General features: G+C 43.5%; 1 protein-coding gene across 2 annotated transcripts; it reads right to left on the bottom strand.

Moving 5' to 3' along the window:
- Positions 1-1,631: 1,631 nt before the first annotated feature.
- Positions 1,632-19,951, bottom strand: Hmgcs1 (3-hydroxy-3-methylglutaryl-CoA synthase 1). 2 transcript variants are annotated; one of them, XM_048443078.3, is made up of 11 exons: positions 19,814-19,951; positions 14,855-14,913; positions 8,953-9,410; positions 8,401-8,526; positions 7,466-7,630; positions 6,466-6,631; positions 5,632-5,802; positions 4,949-5,055; positions 4,307-4,432; positions 3,984-4,147; positions 1,632-3,331 (listed from the first exon to the last, which is right to left on the bottom strand). In XM_048443078.3, exons 3-11 carry the CDS (start codon positions 9,398-9,400, stop codon positions 3,242-3,244), a joined length of 1,563 nt encoding a protein of 520 aa, XP_048299035.3. In that variant the 5' UTR covers positions 9,401-9,410; positions 14,855-14,913; positions 19,814-19,951; the 3' UTR covers positions 1,632-3,241. The 2 variants fall into 2 exon arrangements, with proteins under 2 accessions (XP_048299035.3, XP_087753025.1); XM_087896899.1 differs by lacking the exon at positions 19,814-19,951 and adding an exon at positions 19,258-19,290.
- Between the last annotated feature and the right edge of the window lie 97 nt (positions 19,952-20,048).

The following is a 20,048-nucleotide window of genomic DNA, read 5'->3' as shown; positions in this document are numbered from 1 at the left end:
GGAAGTATATATCTCAACTAAGTGAGCTATCTTAGGGTTTGCAAGAGACTTGATTCTGGAGGGGTTCCCAGGTCCAAGGAGAGGTCCGCAGATTGTTCCCTGGGCAGCAGAGAAGAGGGTGCCTGAACTGGCCTTGGCCCATAACCATACTGATGAATATTTTGCATATCACCATAGAACCTTCATCTGGCAATGGATGGAGATAGAGACAGAGACACATATTGGAACACTGGACTTAACTCCATACGTCCAAATGAGAAGCAGAAGGAGGGAGAACGTGAGCAAGAAAGGCTGGACCAGAAGGAACCTTCATCTGACGATAGATGGAGATAAAGACAGAGACCCACATTGGAGCACTGGACTGAGCCCCCAAGGTCCAAATGAGGAGCAGAATGAGGGAGAACATGAAAAACGAAATCAGGACCACGAGGGGGGCGTTCACCCTCTGATACAAGGGGACTGATCTAATGAGAGCTCACCAAGGCCAGCTGGACTGGGACTGAACGAGCATGCGATCAAACCGGAGTCTCTGAATGTGGCTGACATGGGGGCTGACTAAGAAGCCATTGACAATGGCACTGGGTCTTGTTTCGTCTGCATGGACTGGCTGTTTGGGATCCTAGTCTGTTTGGATGCTCACCTTCCTAGACCTGGAGGGAGAGGGGAGGAACTTGAACTTCCCACAGGGCAGGAAACCCTGACTGCTCTTAGGACTGGAGAGGGAGGAGAGGGAGTGAGGGTAATGGGAAGGATATGGGGAGGAGGGGAGGAAGTGGAAATTTTTATAAACAAATAAAAAAAAAAAGAATCTCAGGTCGGCTCCCTCTTCCTGCATCCAATTACGGACAAAACAAAAACCAGAGGAACCTTTAACTTAGAGTAGCTCTTCAAAAGGAAATTCACTCTGACATTAAGATCAAATGATTTCTGCTGGGCACGGTAGCACATGCCTACAATCCCAGCACTTACGAGGTGGGGGCAGGGGAATCAAAAGTTCAAAGCTAGCTTATATGAGACAGTCTCAAAAACAGAAGCAACGAAATATAAAATGAAAGATCCTGCTATAATCTTTGCTATACCAACTTCTGTCTCGGGCTTCAGAAGACTCCAAGTAGCAGACAAAAGACAAACTTTCAGTCAGGTCACAGAAGGATCACAAGTAACTTTTCCTATGTATTGTGAAGCCCAAACATGAGTATTTGTAAAATTAAAAATCCAGAAACAAAGCCCCCCAAAAACAACAACGGAGATTCTCCGTAGGACACAGGAAATACGGTGTAGTTGTTCTTAGGATTCTAGAATATGCAATAAAAGTGACCCAAGAGAACACTGGACTCAACGCAGAGTGCTAGGACACCGGCCCCCAAAATAACACAAACTGCTACTGTGTACTCAACTTAGATCCAAAATAACATGAGCCGTTCCATGCTATAAAATAGCCTGCTGTGTTTTCTAATTCATAGACTCCTAAAAGGGGAGGCAAGGACCACACAGGGGACACAGGTTTGGATGTGTCTGAAGAACAAGCGGAAGAGTGACGAACTGAAGGCTCAGATCATAAAAGAGCTATCTGCTGACTCCAGGCTCAAACTGTTGGCTCAGAGAAGGAAAGAAGACTCAGATAGCTGAAATATTTGCCTAAAACTTTATTTCAAAGTTATTCACCTTGCTATCAGTAAGGTGGACGGTTAATGCTCCGTGCCAGTATCGCCAGGCTTGCCCATCGCCGGCAATGGACTCTGAGAAAACCCACTTCTTGGCACTCAAACATTAAATTACTCTTTTCAAAACATACAGAAATCTCAATACTTGCGAAAGAGTTACATGCACTGTTTCCCCACCATTCTTTAAATCTGAACGTACATCATTAACCTATAGCAGTGGATGTTAAAATGAAATCATTTTAACCAATTAAAACTGTACAAATCAAAATTCTACTGGTTAATATCGACAAGAATATATTACAAATGCTACATTACATATTACCTTGCAATCTGAAACATTACACATTTATGTGTTTTAGATAACTGAAACTTCACAGAATTGAACAGCAAATAGTTTAAAAAATTTAGTTCTGTACATTAGTTCCAACTATCTCTATTTTACAGTCTATGAGGCTCATGTCATTGTTCAGCACCAAAATCACCCAGAGAACATTCCAACTAATTTCCTTATTCATTTTATGTGGTAGTTTTTGTTGTTTTAAAAGTGAAAGTTAAGGGAAAATGTTATGAAGAATTCTTTTAGATCTTGAAGTGAATATTTTTTTTGGTTGGTCAGACTATATGAAACTTTCACTATGTGAAAATGTGGGTTATATTCTTATTTTTATTGGACAGATACAAAAACAAACAAAACACAAAAATACACAAATTACAAAGAAAAAAAGGTGTCCCGTGAATTTAAGCTGTTGGCCTATAAACTGGACTTGTAACACTGTAACCTAATAATGCCCTGCCCCATCCTGCCTTCTGTCCACCTCATCCTTGCCAGCAGGGTGCTCAGGGCTGCTTCCTCACACCAGCTCCAGTCACCATGAACCGGCTGGAACCAGTTCCCAGGCTGTGTTCACAATGCTCAGGAGAACCATTTGCTGTGGCAGAGGCCTGCTCAGAGCCAACATCTTTTTGCTCACGTGATCACGGCTAACCTTTCTCACTGATGGATCCTCCAGATCCTAGAACCATTACTCTCATCTCTCTTCAGGAATTAGAAACCTTCAAAAAAGATAGTATTTGCCTTGCCATTTTCAAGCATGGTTTATGTGTAACATTTAAATTCCACAATCCGCAACCTAGAAAAGTTTTTCAAAAAAGCTACAGGTACTTTTTTATTTGTTAAAGTACAAAATTCTTACACATTAAAAAAAACCCTTTTTTTAAAATTGGACACTAGTACCTCCGCTATTGTCGACAGAAGCAGTCAGTTCATGCCATGTTTGCAAACTAAACTGCATGCATATAAACATCCAGAGAGGTATAGAGTTTACCAGAGCCCTTTAACATCATTGCAGTACATTCACCATTGGCCAGACCACAACAGGAAGCGTGTTAGCAAGTTCAGCAAAGACTTTTCCAAGAACACAACAGTTTTCTAGGCTCTGTGTCAGTTACATTCAGTTACATTACACTTTAAGCAACATGTAATCTTTAAAATTGTCCCCAGACATCCAATCCTCCAACTGTTTCCATTCCCCATCCCAGTCCCAGGCCACTGTGAAGTCTTCCACCCCACAAAGCTCTTAATGCTCCCCGTTGCTGATGACAGCTGATTCCGACTCTGCTGCTGTGGTAGGGAGTCTTGGCACTTTCTTAGCAGGGCTTGGAATATGCTAAAATGAAAAGAAAACAGTTGTTGGCTGTTACAACTTTTTCACTATAAATCATGGGACTACTTAAATTACCTACAGAGAATCTGAGAGGCTGACGCTGGTACTCACATTCTATACAGCTTTCCAAGGAGAAGTTAAACACCTGAGACAGACCTTACAGTGAGATGACTGTCATTACTCACGCAGCGAGAGAGGACACTAGCTGGAGGTGCCGCCCACCTCACCAGAGGAGTTGTAACCAACAGGAGGAACCAGTGATTCCACTGGCTTTACCACTTACTGCTCTAATCCTGACTTCTCGGGCCTCACTCTGGAGTTAGTATCATTGTAAACATCAGAGAGGCTAGTGTAAGGTTTCTGAGGGCTACAAAATGAGTGTAAGCAGAGTGCCTCACACACAGCAGGACTCTGAGTCACAGCTATGGCCGTCACTTCTGAAAAGGCCTCAGAGGAGAACGAGGGGCCCAGCATCCTCCTCCAGATTGCTCCACAGCTGGAGTCGGCACAGCTGGCTTTGGAACCCTGACTCCCTCTGCTTTACTGATATTTCTCTAAGTTGCGGTATCTGTTAGGGCTCCGAATCCCAGACACACGGGAGTGAAAACTTCCCATATCCTGCCAGAGAAGAGGACCAACGATGCAGGTGACTGACCTCTGTTGCTGTGTTTGAATGTACAGGTCCCACTCCTTCCTCCAAACTGTGGCCGCTGGTGGAGGGGCGCCGAGCGTAAGTTCTTCTGTGCTTTTCATCCACTCTAACCAGGTACCACGTTCCTTCAGAGAGCGAATCTACTGAGCACTGGGGAAGATAGTTGGCTGGAGGGAAAGCAGGACACCAAAAGTTACTCACGATTCGACCCATCTGGCAACAAACTCAACAGAGTTTTCATCTTCCTCTACAGCTTTCACTACGTCACACCAGCACTACCCAAGCCTATGTGCGTGTGTTTCCCATGACTGTCCACAGTAGCTTACCTAAGTGGTGTGTGTCCTCCCTCAGCTTCATGTTCTCAGCAAAGACATCCGGCGCCACACAAGTTCTGGAGTCCAGCCTTGACTTTAGATCACATAAACTTGCTGTTATTTTGTCAAGAGCCGATCCTAAGGAGCAAGTAAGTTTAACGTTAGAAGACAGTCTCCAAGAAACTTAATAAAATGTTGCCAAATGCAAATAACTTCTTGTCTCTTAAAACTACTAGCTATTGTCTAGCTACAATATAGATTTCTCTTGATACAACTTCCTAACATCCTGAATAGATGTTATTTAGTATCAGCTAGTCTATAAATTAAGTAACACTGGGATTTGAAACTATAAGTAACTTTTCTATAGTTAATCCTCAGTGTAATTTTCAAGGATGCCAGGTTTTCCAAAGTTTTTCCTTGGTATTTTTACTCCTTCTCAAGGAAAGTACAAATGTTTGCTTCAACACAGTCGAAACCACAGGGGAAAATGTGGTCTATTATTTGTAGGCATATCTGTAGGGTAGAGAGTACAAATCTATGTGGCAAGCAGATATGAAATTGAGAATGGAATGATCGATCAGAGTGACGACTGAAGCCACCTCACCACAGCAGGCTGGCTGGCAATGTGCCCTTGCTGAAGGACCCAGCACTTACCTGGTGTGGCATCTTGTGTGACTTTAAGGGAGTACAAAGTGGCAGCCAAGCCAGACCCATAGGAGAACACTCCGATCCTCTTCCCTGCCAACTGCTGAGGAGAGTATCTGTGTAAGAGACAAAAGGGCAAACTTAACAGATAAAAATGACACCTTGTCAGGAGCCACAGTGCAGCCCAGAGCTAAACTTTACAAGCTCTAACCTAAAGCTCCTTTGGTTTGTTTTTCTGTTACATGGTCCGCCCACACAGGCTGGGCTTTCAGTAACAATCTTCCTGCCCCAGCCTCCTGTTGGGATTACAGGTGAGTGTCACCATTCCCTTAGTTTAATGTCCCTGTAGATCTAGGAGTCGTAATACTGCACTAAGGAGTCTGACTTGAGGTTTTAGTATTAGAGTGCAAACTCCAAACAAAAGCTTAAGTCTTTTAGGAAATGACAGGATTTAGTAAAATTACTGAACCACACATAAATCCTCATCATTAAGGACTTGTGGTACAACTGCAGGTAAAGAATACTAAAACTATGGAAACAAGGCCAGGAAAATCCACAAGGTATTAACAAATACTAAGGGAAGAACTGCAGCCTGAACCTGCATACCCTTCGAATCAGTAGATGGCAGCAGAGCAGACCTGAGGATAAAGAGGAGTCAGAAGAGCAGTCAGGGAGCTGCAGTTTCTACTTACTGTGCCAGAACGGAAGCGAGGGACCCATACACAGAAGACGTGTACATATTCCCATTCTGATTTGATACGAGCAAAGACGCCTTTGTTTTCTGGTTAAACAGCTCAGAACTAGCCTTCATAAATGCCTTCTCCACATCTCTATCAAAGTATGTATCTTCCAACTTAACATCTCTGGAAGAGCACATTTAAGGAGACAATTACATGGCATCTAAACACCATGCTTTTATTTTATTAGTAGTTAGCCCAATTAATATTACAATCTATGAATACATGAGATTTTGTTTTGCCACTAATTAAAAGTCAGGGAGCAACAAGGTAATTGTATGAATGATGCTAGCCACTTATTCTTTGCCTAACATGGCTATCATCGAGTAAGGACACCTTGATTAGACAGACTAATAGGTTAACAGATTCACTGAAACTTTGGAGCCACTAAACACAGAATGGAAGTCTTTCAAATCCAGCCCTGTGTATCAATTTAGCAACCTACGAGACCAAGGAAAGCAAGGAGGAGCTGTGTTCATCTTCTGGGCCCGAGACTGCACCCCTTAAGAGCAAAATGATGCCATCAAAAAGGAGCTGACAAGAATCAAGCATATATTACAAGCAAACTGCTACTGGGCGGTCAAGGACCACAGCACCCTGGCAGAAAAGGTAGGTGGCAGTGCTCTGGAGGGCAAGCCTTTGTGAGCCGCCTCCAGGCCCCTGCCTTCTAGTAGTAACACCTACTCCTGGGTGTTGCCAGCTGCCCCTTTCCTGCCAGACTGGAGGGGTTGGGAAGGATCCCAGCAGGGGGAGGGTAATATACAAATAAGTACGGAACAGCTTTCTTACCCAAAGGCTTCCAGGCCACTGTAAATACTGTTTTTATCTCTGTTCTGATCATTAAGAAAGTCATTCAGGAACATCCGAGCTAGAGATTTCTGCACCAGTTTACAATATGGCGAGTGAAAGATCATGAAGCCAAAATCATTCAGGGTGAAATCTTTATCGTTTCCCTCTGGAACAGAAGAGCAAGGAAACGATGAAATGCACAGAAGCCGCTCGACTTTAGGTGTTTCTATCTTCACTTACTCACTAGTCTTAAGAGTGAAAACAAGTTTCGTACTGCACTGCAGGGAGAGCAGAGGGGATGGACACAGAAGAGGTACCCGCCCAGGTCCTTAGACAGCAACCCAACCCTATCTTATGAAACTGCTCAATGGTTCAGAATGCGTAGTTAAACAAGACACTCAGTTACTGATTTTCAACTCTAAGAGTCATAACTTATGAGCAGATCAGTTGATCAGCTTTTCCTTCTTGTTCTAAAGAATAGAAAAATGCAAACTGCATTAATTTGCAGCATGGGTGATTTCACGGCACTTCTGTCTCTGTTCAGATATATACACATAAAAACATATGCTGTGGTGTTCTAATCAAGAAGTTGAAATATCACTGGCTTATTAAAAACATAGTTAAGCCTGATGGATGACCATGACTTTGAAGTCAGTTCAGGTTATAAAACCAGACTCTATCTCATGAAACACTACCTTTAAAGAATGTCATTTAACATACACTGTTAAAACTTATTTAAATACTTTTCTCAAAAAATTAACAAAGCTTAATTTTACTTTGTAATGTAATTGATAAATCAACTTGAGTTTTAGGAGAAATACTTATGTCTTTACCTAAATTACACACTGTCAGAGACTATGGGAAAATGATATTTAGTACATGAAGAAGTGGAAATGATATTAATAACGAAGGTAGTTCACAGTTCTCATTACAGTTACATTACTACTGCCCTGTAGATACCAGAACCTAGTACAAGAAACGGGGTTGCAGGAAAACCCACCTTTCTGCCACTGGGCACGGATCTTCTTGCGGTAGACGGAGTAGCAGCGGTCCAGCGCACTGAGGTAGCACTGTATGGAGAGCTTCCCGTCTACTACAGGGTATTCGGAGAGCATGTCAGGCTTGTAGAAGTCATAGGCGTGCTGCATGTGTGTCCCACGGAGCCCTACAGAGCCAAACAGAAGATGCTGATCCACTCCTGCTTCGCGATGCCTGCACTGTAGCAGCACGCCGTCTTATTTACGCGCTCTTCTCAGTCAACCCATAGCACTTCAGCATAGAAAGTGCAAGGTGAAGCCGATACTTAAATAAAACCTGGAGCACCACGGTAGTCCCAAGACTGCTGAGCGTTTCCTACGCGAATCTATGAAATGATGCGGCTATCCTGAGAATAAGTGAACTTATAAATGACTACGGGCACATCACTGCTCTAAACTCTACCTCAGCCCATTTGATTTCTTCGTAGAGGGAGGACAACTCTACCTTTTGGACAAAACGTACAAAGATAAAGTGAAAACACATAAAGCACTCGTCAGTCAATAAACATTCAGCAAGTGGAAGCTTCTACTACTACACTCAAATTCCTCAGAACACTGTGTCATTGAAACAAGTAAATACAAATAAACTGGTTGGACCTGTTAGCACAGACCTGTGCATGAGGTCTATATACCTGTGTAATCCCAGGTATTTAGAAGCCCAAACAAAAGGATCAAGGTTGCAGGCATCTCTGGGCTACACAGAGAGCTCCAGGTCAGCCTGCAGAATGCAGTGATACCCAGTGTCTCGACATTTAACAACAAAGGGCCTGGGATAAAGCTCAGGTGTAGAATGCTTGCCTACCACGCACAAGGCCCAAGGCTCAAGTCCCGCATCTCACACACACACACACACACACACACACACACACACACACACAAAGTCTTCTCAAATACTCACCTCGTTCAAAAATTAAAGGAGCATTTGGCCCAATTAGCAGAGCCACAGCTCCGACGCCACCTGTAGGTCTGGCATTTCCTGTGGCATAGATAGCAATATCTCCTGCAACTACCAGAGCATACCGTCCTGAAAAAAGTAATGCAGAGTGATCAAAATCATGCCTGTGAACTCAAAGGTCGGTTATATTTTCCCCAGAATATGCTTTCCCCATATTGGTAAAAGAAAAAAGAGAAAAGTTTTCTGTCTAAATTTTGAACAGATCATTTTTTCCTATCATTCTCCTAAAGTAAACAATTCACATAAGCTGAAAGTCACAGTCATCCTTCTGAATTATCTGAACTATTGTGGCTAGTACTAGTTAACAAACAACACTGTCTAAGTAGACATTGCAGGACCGGGGACACTATTCATTGCTGGAGACCCTGAGTTCCATCCTTAGCACTAAACAGAAGAGATATCAGGTCTATACATCCTCAAGAAAGGCTATGTGCGTGTCTCTGTGTCTGTCTGTTTGCTTTTGTCTCTGTTTCAGAATGCAGACATGGAACGTACCATCCCAAGAGCTGGATTCGATCCAGTTCACAGCGTTGAAGACCGCAGCTGTGCCTCCGTAGCACGCATTAGTTGTATCTATTCCTTCTATATCTGTATTCCCAGACTCCTCAAACAGCTGCATCAAATTCGACTTCACTGATTTTGATTTGTCGATGATTGTCTCTGTTCCGACTTCTAGCCGCCCAATGCAATCATAGGACAGGTTATTTCTCTCCATCAGATTCTGAACCACAGTCAGGCAAAGAGAGTTGATGTCTTCCCGATCTGTGCAGAAGCCCATCCTGGCCTGCCCTAGGCCGATGGTATACTTTCCAGCATCTACACCATCGTATTTTTCCAACTCAACTTGATCAACATATTGAGAAGGAAAGTAGATCTCAAGGGCAACAATTCCCACGTCTTTTGGCCAGCAAGCTTCTGCATTCAATGGAAGTGACCCAGGCATGGCGAAAGAGCTGTGCAAAGAGAAAAAATCCATAGTTTTAGATCTTAGGTTGCTGACTTTTCAAGTCCAAGGCTGCAAAACAGATGGTGAGAATTCAAAAGTCATCTGGATGACTGCAGCTTCTGTAAGTTTAGTAACATTGTATTGGGGGCAGTCAGTTAAAAATATACAAAGCAGCAATTTCATGAAAGGAATATGATTTATTAGCTTAAATTATAACCTTTAGAAAGGCTTCCACCTTACTCAAAACTGGGTATCTTAAGACTTAAAACATCATTTAAGGACTGGGATATATATAGTTCAGTGGCAGAGCACTTGCCTAATGTGTGCAAGACTCTGGATTCAATCCCCAGCATCACACACACACACACACACACACACACACACACACACACACACGAGTGATCCTTCCATAAGTTTTTCCTATAATAAGTAACTATGAAATAAAATGATAACTTAAAAGTATGACTGACAGATGGAGAGATGGCTTAGCAGTTAAGAGAGCTGATTCCTTTTTCAGAGGACCTGGGTTTCATTCCTAGCACCCACATCAGGTGGCTCATAACCTTCAGCAGCCCGTTTCAGGAGATCTCTACCCTCTGGCCTCCACTGGGGAGGCAGAGGCAGGCAGATCTCTGTGAGTTCAAGGTTAGCCTGGGCTACAAGAGCTAGTTCCAGGACAGGCTCCAAAGCTACCTGTCTCGAAAAACCAAAACCAAACAAACAAAAAACCAACAACAACCAAACAAAATCTTTTTTAAAGTATATGAATGATCAATCAAAGAGAATATTTATTTCTGACCACTATCAAAAAGTATAAACAAATCAACCATTGTCTAGATTTACCTACTAAAACAATAACAAAAAGCTAGCCCTTCAGACCACTGCTGTCTACCCTGGGACTAGTCATCTACCCTAGGTGCCTCAATGCCTTTAAAAAGGTTTAGTCATCAAGAAATGAAAAAAAACCAGTCTGGATGTTTCCAACAGGGTGTGTGTGTGGAGGACCCTGTCAATTGAGAAACTGGTTACAAACCTACTGGCTGAGCTGCAGTGACACAAGACAGGAGCCATTCTTCAAACCCTACGACACCACAGTCCCCATGTTAGGGATGTAATAGTTGGGTAACGCTGATCGAGAGATGGAACTTTTAGCTCTCCACCCATCTAATCACGTGGTTTGCCAACTCAATTTTCTATCTTCTACAGACTTTGACAACTACTGCTAATCTGACACTAAAAAGGGAAAGTCAAACCCACATCACCTGTCCTCTGCACTCCGAACACTCTGCTTTAACACTAACGGAGTTAATTATTGAGATCCTGGGGAGATATCTAAAGCAGAGGTTTGGTCCTCAGAACATTAAACATCTTCAGAGAACAAGTCAATAAGCTGTGAATATATTAAAACATAATAGCCGGGCATGGTGGCACACGCCTTTAATCCTAGCACTCAGGAGGCAGGAGGATTTCTGTGAGTTCGAGGCCAGGCTGGTCTACAAAGTGAGTTCCAGGTCAGCCAGAGCTACACAGAGAAAACCTATCTCGAAAAATCAAACCAAACAAGAACATAATAAATGAGCACCTAACATCTAGGTTAAAGATTTTACTTTTTTGATAGAATCTTCCTCTATAACCCAAATCTTCTAGACACAAGACTCTCTTTTCTTCTTTTAGGAGGTAGGGTTGACATAGGTCTCACCAAGTACAGCTGTAGCTAGCCTGGAACTCACTATATAGACAAACATCTGCACCTGCCTCTGCCTCCCAAGTAGTACTGGGATCTGCGATCAAAGGCATGTGGCACTATGCCTGGCTTTTTTTTTTTTTAATTCCCAGAAACAATTTGCTGTAACACACTCTTTATGCCTGGCAGCCATGTAGTCTGGGGAAACTGAATCCCTAAATTATGATGTGAGGATATCAGAGGTTATGATAGAAGCCAAAAGGACAGCACCAAAGCCTTCTTACTCTTTCACAGTTCTTCAATGGACGCTGTATTATAAATATTCTTTGTAACACAGACAGGGTCCCATGGGAATTACAACTCAATATAAAAAGAATTCAGAAAAGGCAGACACAGTGATGGCGGTATGAGCCTAGCACTTAGAAGGCTGAGCAGGAGGATCACTTGCGCCCAGAAGTTCAAGGACAGCTTGGGCAACATAGTGAAACTCTGCTTCCAAATAAATGAATGAATGAATGAATGAATGAATGAATGAATGAATAAATAAATAGAATGCTAAGCTCTAACTATGAAAACACTGGCAATCTTTTTTGTTGTTGTTGTTGTTGTTTTTTGTTTGTTTGGTTTTTTTTTTTTTACTTACATGGCATTTGGAGAGATGGTCCTTGGAAGGTGAGGTCATGAGAATGGGGACCTCACAATGGAATCAGTACCCTAACATTTCTGATTGTGAGCCTAGCCTTTACCAGCTCGGATAGCACCCTCACAAGAAGATACCAGAATGCTGGTTCAGGTCTGTATTCATGCATTCTGTACCTTCCATGAAGGGCCATGACATCTCCAAGCCACAAAAGAGCTTTAAAGTGATCAGGTATCTTGAGCTGTACTCCAAAACTTTGCAAAAAAAAGAAATTCTGGGGGGCTGGAGAGATGGCTCAGAGGTTAAGAGCACTGGCTACTCTTCCAGAGGTCCTGAGTTCCATTCCCAGCAACCACATGGTGACTCACAACCATCTATAATGAGATCTGATGCCCTCTTCTGACTGCAGGCACACATGCTGGCAGAACACGGTATACATAATAAATACATCTTTCTAAAAACAAAATTTCTGTTATTTAATCCCTCCGGATTATAGTACTATTTGATATGGGGCTAATTCGTGATGGAATCCAAGCAGACTAATAGACCTGGGTAACCTCAATTAAGTCCAATGCCTTTGAATCTCTTCATGTCTTAGACTTTCATAAACCCATTTTACCAAGCAAAGTGTATGTACTACTCAACAGGAAAACAACAACTAAATGTGATAATTTGACAATTATATACTTTAAGCCCTAAATTACTGACACTGGTTCAGTGCTCATTACATTAAAAAAAGTGTCATTAGCAACAGACACAGAAGCATGCATTACATTACAAGGGGACCATTCCAGCGGTAGCCTAATAAGAAAAGTAAAGCAGTCCTTCTTTTAAAAAGGTTTTGGGACAGGATTTCTCTGTATAGCCCCAGCTGTCCTGGAACTCACTTTGTAGACCAGGCTGACCTTGAATTTATAGAGATCACCTGCCTCTGCCTCTGGGAGTGCTGGGATTAAAGATGTGTGCCACCACCACCGGACAAGATAAAGAGGTCCCTACCTTCAGAAGAAGTCCCTACCTTCCTGTCTCCTAAATCTTCAGCCCTTCTCTGCGTTTTAAATCAGAAGGAACAAGCTGAGAGGCACTGGCAGCTGCTGTCTTCACTTGGTGCTACTACAGAGTCTCTCTGCCGATTCCAGGGCTGTCTGAAGTTGGTACCCACTTGACTACACTGAGGTTGAAAGGAAGACGGAAAGGAGCTGTGCTTCACTAGGCACAGACTCTAAATTAAGTCCTTGGCATAACATACAGCAAAAGGCTCAAAAATTAGCACTAAGACAAACACATCAGCACACAGGGCCCTGAATTCAATCTCCAGACCCTCAAATGTAAACAGAGAAGGAAGCCAGCCCAGACACTATGACAGCATGTAGGTGACCCAAACTGCTTGCGACATGATGAAGTCAGCGGGACTTCCTGCCTTGCCTCTGCCCACTGACTTACAAATCCATAACCTCTAAACAGTGCAATGTACTTTCCCACTAGTAAATTTAGTGAAGATCTGAGATTATGTTGTTGCTAAATATCAAATCACCTGTCACAAAAGTATAGGTTAGCTCAAACAGCCCACAAGGCGGCAAGCTCGTGCTTCTGATCACACACACCAGCTAAGAGTATGACACAGCAGAGAAAAAGTGATCACTTGGTGACATTGAGAAAAGCAGAAAGTGGCACTTCGAAGAACAGAAAGTTGATGTAACTTCCAGCGTCAAGGTTACAGTTGGGTTTCCTCCCAAATGCTGTGTAATAGACCAGATGTAAATTAGTGGTGGGAGGGGCTAACCAAACAACCTAGCTAAAGGTCAGAAACAATTGAATTATAGTGTTTTGACTCCTTACTCTGCCAAGGAATGAGATATTTTGGTTAATTCATGGTGATTCCTAAAACACAGTGATTTTCTAAACAGAACTTTGAAAACCTAACAGTTAAAAACATTCTCTCATATAGCTTAAATGTTTGATAATAAATTATCTTTCACGGCGTTAAACTTGCAATTAAAAAAACTGACAGCAAATGGAGATTCTATATTTATAATAAAAAACAAAGATTTATCCTTTCAATCTCAATTTTAATAGGAGGCAAAAAAGTACATGCCTACCATAAAAATTAGGAAACTGACAGTCTTCCAACAGCCACCACCCTCAGAAAATAGTCCTCTGCCCTCTAAAGGGACCACGCCCCTCTGGGGGACAAAAGATGCTAGCCACATGCCTTAACAAAGTCAGGCAAGAAATCTTGTAAACTTGTGATACTTTCTAGACCTTTCTCTAGGGGTAAGAGCCCCCCCCCACAGTGAATAGTAAAGGAGAGAAAACAAAGAAAGAAGTGGGGAGGAGGAAAGCAGAGGACCTGAGCTCTGGCGCCTCGGGCTATCGGGAGTCTCCTGGCTGAGCTCTCTACTGCCACTCCCTGCCCTCCCACGCCTGACAGTTTTTAGCTACTGCAAATTCTCAAGCTCTCCCTTTATTGCTTAGGGTCAGCATCTTTTTCCTGAGACTGTGCGGCACTGCAATAGCTACAAATAACTAGATTACTGGTCTAAACACTGCAACCGCTGTCGGTTCTCAGGGAACCCTAAGGACCCACCCAGAGCACTGCAGGTGCAGACTGCAATGTCAAACTACTGAAATCTTAGCATTTGGAAGGCCAGGGCAGAACTGAGTCAGATACCAAATAAGATCCTGCCTCAACCTTCAAATAGCAAATAAATAAATAAACAAACAAATAAATGCATACACTGTTGGCAGGCATGCCTACCTGTGACTATTTCAGATTAAGTTTATTACCTCTATTTTTCATGTAACAAGCAGACACTAACTTTTAAATAAAAAATTAGAAAGTCTCCAGAAGAATTTATAACATTAAAATTAAATTTTCCAGGTAACATATAATCCTAAGAATAGTTTTAGGAATATATGTTTTAAGGCATGGTGGTACGTGCCTTAAATCCCATTGCTTGGGAGGGAGAAGCAGGCAGATCGGCAAGTTCCAGCCAGGTGACATAGTGAAAGAAAGGAGTGGGGAGGGAAAAGATTTGGCACATAAAACTGTCATTAGCTCTAAGATCAGAAACCACAGCCCTCCCACTAGGGAAAACACCTCCCTTAGGTCAGGACTGGCGCCTACCTGTGTGGAGGACAGGGAACTGCAGTCTCCAGGTCGCTCACTGGCTCCTCCTTCGGGCACTACAAGTTTCAAAGCAGAACTTTTAAAGTCATAAAACACTACACAAATCAACAACTTCAATTCAAAGACAGGTAAAGCAAGGATTTCCTTATTTAATTATATCATGCAAAAAAAAACCCCAAAAAAACAAAAAAACAAAAAAACCTCCACCCAGTTCAACACATGCTTAGAAAAAGACGGCACTTTTAGCCCTTATGGCGGCAGCCTTACGGCTCTGCTGAGGAACCAACATTTCAACATCACTCAGACTGCAGACTATGATGCTGGGAGAGTAGCGGTCGTCTCATAAACATGCGCTACCAAGAACTGGGATTAAAAAAACCATAGTAAACTCTACGGGGCTAGTAAGCTTCTAGAATAAAGAGTCCTACAGTTTCCAGCTTATTGGCACTAAAGGAGTTTCAGCAATAATTTGTGCCTCTTTGAATTTCAATTTCATCACCTGTAAAATCAAGGTACCCACCCCCACCAGTTCACTCTGAAGGGCTACCGAGAAGACGAAACGTGGGAACTGCTTGGTAAGGTCAGGCACCAACACTCCAAGGGAGGCAAATGCTCTACAACACTGAACTACTGCAGCCCCAGAATAAGCAAACCTTGAATTTGTAAGAGAATATTACATTCCAAAGGGGGAAAGCCTTTGATTACAGCACTATATATACACTTTCAGGAAATAGCTTATCTTTTATTCCTTATTGTTTCAAATTATGCTGTGTTATCTGTCAACTAAGGAGGCCAAGTCAAGACCATTCTCGGTAGGGTAGAAAATACCATTCCTTCCCCATGTTGAGGTGCAACAACTTACTAACTTCTTGAAGCCATGACTAATTTGCAGCAAAGGCATTTCCCCTGAAATACCACCATACACCTTTTCCACTTGTTTATTTTCACAGTGCTGGGATCCAACTAGGGCCTCCCTTCTGCCAGTCAAGTAGTGGCCACACCCTCAGTCCTCTCCCTACTTTGATTAAACTGGGGAGGGAAAACAGGAGGAGGGTGTTGAAAGACACCCATAGAGAGCCTGAGCACATCAATGCAGAGAAGGAATAGTCGGAAGGGCTGCAGTGCTAATTACAGACGACATAAAGTCTGTATGATTCCCACAAGAGAGGAACGGCATCTGGGAGACGACCCCACCAGAGAGGCATAAGCTTTAGATTCTAGTCTACAGTTGCTGGCAGGACGCAGTTCTGCACCTTTGATTGGAAAAACCTGAAGTCTAGGTGCACCAATCCAAGCTTTCCAATGCTGACATGATGCTGCGTGTAGAAACGCACCTGAACTCGTGCGACAGGTCAGTCAATATGCTTGCAAAACTACAAATGCCGTATCTCCAGACTCGGTGTGTAAGGTGTATGTGAAACATTAATTTTACCTTTGGACTTATCTACAAAATCAATCTCTCCCTTCCTTACACAAACACACACAAACACACAAGCGTGCAAGTGTTTCAAAACATGAAGTTTACTTCCAGAATCAAGCATTTCTGATAAAGGATACAGAGCCCATAGTGACAAAATCTAAAGTTAGACTAACATCTCTACGGAGCAGATAAGAGGAACCAACAGGGATCAAGAGGCAGTTAAAGAGCTGCAAGCGGCCACACACACCACAACAAAGGCATGGAGACTTACAAAGCACGGGACAGGCAGTCTGAATTCGGCCAAGACTAACAGAACTTGCTGTACTTACTCAACAGAATTTCTCCTTTTAGCTCATTCCCCAGCCCTGATTCAAACAAGTCCGCAGATAAACTACTCTAGTACACACTGGTCCCTGACTAACTGTAAGCAGTTATTTGCTGATCTCTTGCATTGTCACTGGAGAGAAAACCAGGCTACTGGAATGTTCATCTTTCTTTAGGAGGATATAACCAAAACTTGTTAGTCTTTACCCTCATTGTACAACTGTATCCAGATCTCCCAAGTAAAACACACACAGCCCTGACTCTCCCCTAACTCCTGGTCTGCCAATCAGAGAGTCTAGTCCCATTTACTTATCTACTGTATGTATGCGTGTGTTCATGCGCCATTGTGTGTGAGTCAAAGGACAACTCCCCATGATGGCTTCTTTCCTTCTACCTCCATGTCCTGGGGACTGAACTCGGGTCATTAAGACTTGGTGTCAAGTGCTCCATTAGTTGAAAACATGACATGGGATGGGGGTTGGGAGCCTCTATTCATCCTTCAAGGCTCTCTTCTAAGCTCTCTTTTCTAGAAAACTTTCCTAGGTAAATTACAGAGTTTTCTAATTAAGGACCTGTGTTCCTATCCAGAGCATCATTCACAGTCCAGTCTGTATAGCCTATGCCACTGAAATATTAGTTATGAGGAGTTGGACAGGCTAGTTTGATTCTTTTCAATTTGTTGGTTGATTGATTTCTCGAGACAGGGTCTCTGTGTAGATTAGTTGTCCTAGAACTCAGTATGTAGACTAGGCTGGCCTCGAACTTGCAGAGATCCAAGCTATCTTAACTCTGCTTCACCAAGTATTGAAATTAAAGATATGAACCATGCCCAGCTTATTTGATTGATCTGACCATTTGTAGAGACTTTAGAGTAAAGAGTACTTAAAGATTGGCTAAATTTGGTGCTGTAACAATTCTAGAGCATTTTTTTTTAAACATTCAAGTACCTGAGTACCCATCACCAAGGAGTTTTTGTTATTACTTCTGAGATAAGCTAAGGTTATAGAGCCAAACATTGTTTGGGAGTTTACAGACGTTGGCTCTCATTCACTACTGTTTAAAGCAAAGGATGGGTTTACATCCTTCCCAGACCCTAATCTGAACAAAGTCAGAAAAGGACATTTGCCACTCTTCTATGCATTAGCACAACCAACACATATCCACAAACCCTGCAAAAAGCGAACTTCGAAAGGTTACTTTCTTTCTCATTATTGTTCAGTTGACAGACACTAAAGGAACATCAACAAGTGCCAAGTATTAGGCTGACTAGATGAAGATTCTAGTGCTGACATGAAGCCATTAATTAGGTAACATGTTTCTCAACCTTTTTAATTTCAAAATGACACAGCTGTCTACTATATGGCTTTCTAAGCCCTAAATCAAGTGGTGAGGTGATGTTCCCTTTCTAAATGAAACTATCATCACCTTTGACTTCTTCGGCGTACATAAATGGAAAAATGTGTATACTCTGATACAGACTGTAACATGTTCTTCAACCACACTGAAAGTTTTGCTGGATACTGAACGCTACAGCTAGGTATTAAATCATTCTAGAAGATTCAAAAAAACCCATGTTCCATTAATGTCTTGGGTTCTACGTTTCTTCTGAAAGCAATGCAGCTAAAACCTCAGTTTAAAAATCATCAAAAACAACCCCATCAGAAGACACGTATAAACAATCAGAAGAGGTATTTATGAAAGACAAAAATTAAATGCAAGGCCCAGATGACATGGACTTCACTGACTTCAAACAGAAATCTTTATACTCCCTCTTCCCCAGCTTTTCCAAGCCTTCTGAGAACTGCAATTGCAGAAGACACCAGAATTGCGCTACAGGAAATATTTGCTAATTTAGGAAACACCTACAAATGTTAGGCGCAAAGAAAAGGCAGTCTCTCCTTTTCATGGGACAGGTTATCCTTGCTCTCCATCTCCATGCCCCCCCCCAAAAAAAGGCTGAAACGTAAAAGTCTGATCAAAGAACACAAACTGCTCAGAAGTCTCAGCCTGCAAAGAAACACTTGTGGATACCTATGGAGACTTTCAGTCTGTCTCCAATCTGATGGAATCTGTACAGTAAAATTTTAAACCACAGCTTGGGAGGAAAAATCTGTAACTATGAGTAGTCAGGTGTGCTGTTAGCATGCCTTGCTTCTCACAATTCATCCCTAAAATACAGCAAATGTTAGCCGCAGGCAGAACGGGCTAACCATCTCACTCCCGGGTAGGCCAGAAATCACACCAGCAGGAGGGAGGGGTGGCAGAAGAGGTGGGTAGTCGAAGGCAGTCAGAGACGGCCAGAGGCCAAGGCCACAGGGGCAAGCTTGGCAAGAAGGACAAGTAGGTGCCTCCTGCCACCTACTCCCCAACTCCCTCCTCCAGAATGTTGCAAAGCAATTCTTTCTCTACCAGGGATCAAACAAGGTCACGTTTTTCAAAGATTCCCATACACTTGGCTTTGAAATTTCCTTGACTTAACCCTAAGTCTATCTGTGTGATAGGTTCTGTGGGCCCAGGGTCATCACATCCTCACAACACTTAAGGCTTGTTGTTATTAAATATCGTAGAGATATTAACAGGAGGGGGGAGGAAGAGGAGGAGGAGGACGAAAGGGAGGGAAAGGAGACTCACTCATTATTTTAAGCAAGCCACATACCAAAGATGTCCAGAGCATCAGTCCTTGGCTAGATCTAAATTGCAGGTGTTATTTCTTGCACCCGAATTGGGGAAAAGAAACGCTCCCCACTTCCTCTCATCAATGTGTACGTGGAGGTAGGACACACCCCCTGCCAATCTACTAGTCTGCATCTGAGTCTGGGATTCCCCATCCCTTTGGGGTCCACCATTAACCGGAGGAACGCTGACAGCCCAGCTCCCTTCTCAACCCCTGCTGATGCCCCACTTCGGTGGTCACAGCTACCTCAGAGGCGACTCCGACTTCTGACTATGTCATCAGAACACCGGGCCCTCAACGCTCTTTGCCTTCTCTCGGCGCCCCGCCTGCCCACAGCGGAGACCGGGTCCCCTTGTCTGCCCCGGCTCCCCGGCTCGCGAGCTCCCGTACAAACCCACTCCCGGACGGGTCGACACCTTCACCCTGACCGGAGAAGAGCGCTGTGCCTTCCGGCCTAGTCAAGGACATCGCCTCCTCCCCTGTACGCCGCCCGCGGCTCTTCGGCCGCCGGCTGTCCCGCCCAGCGCGGGACACTCACCCAAACACGACCGGACCCCGGCTGAAGAAAGAAGCAACCCACGGAGGACAGTGCACGGCGCCTCCCGCCCTCAGCAGCTTTATAGCCACCGACCCACCCGACTCCGGCACCGCCGGGAGGCGGCAAGGGGCGGGACAGCGGCTCCCGCAGCCAATCCCGGCGCGTAGAGTCGCTCAGCAGCGCCCGCCCCTCAGCCCGCTTTCGGCCAATGGGAAGGAAATGAGAGGCGGTGACT

The sequence above is a fragment of the Myodes glareolus genome, chromosome 15 (assembly GCF_982192425.1).
Source record: "Myodes glareolus chromosome 15, mMyoGla1.1, whole genome shotgun sequence".
In the NCBI taxonomy this organism is placed as follows: Eukaryota; Metazoa; Chordata; class Mammalia; order Rodentia; family Cricetidae; genus Myodes; species Myodes glareolus.
The sequence above is the reverse complement of the archived record's forward strand: the minus strand, read 5'-3'. Positions and strand labels throughout refer to the sequence as shown.

Coding starts and splice junctions, on each gene's coding strand:
- Hmgcs1 (XM_087896899.1), bottom strand. Junction 4,433..4,948: donor CACACAAGATGCCACACCAG/GTAAGTGCTGGG, acceptor CTTGCTCCTTAG/GATCGGCTCTTGACAAAATA. Junction 3,332..3,983: donor ATTCAAACACAGCAACAGAG/GTCAGTCACCTG, acceptor TTTTCATTTTAG/CATATTCCAAGCCCTGCTAA.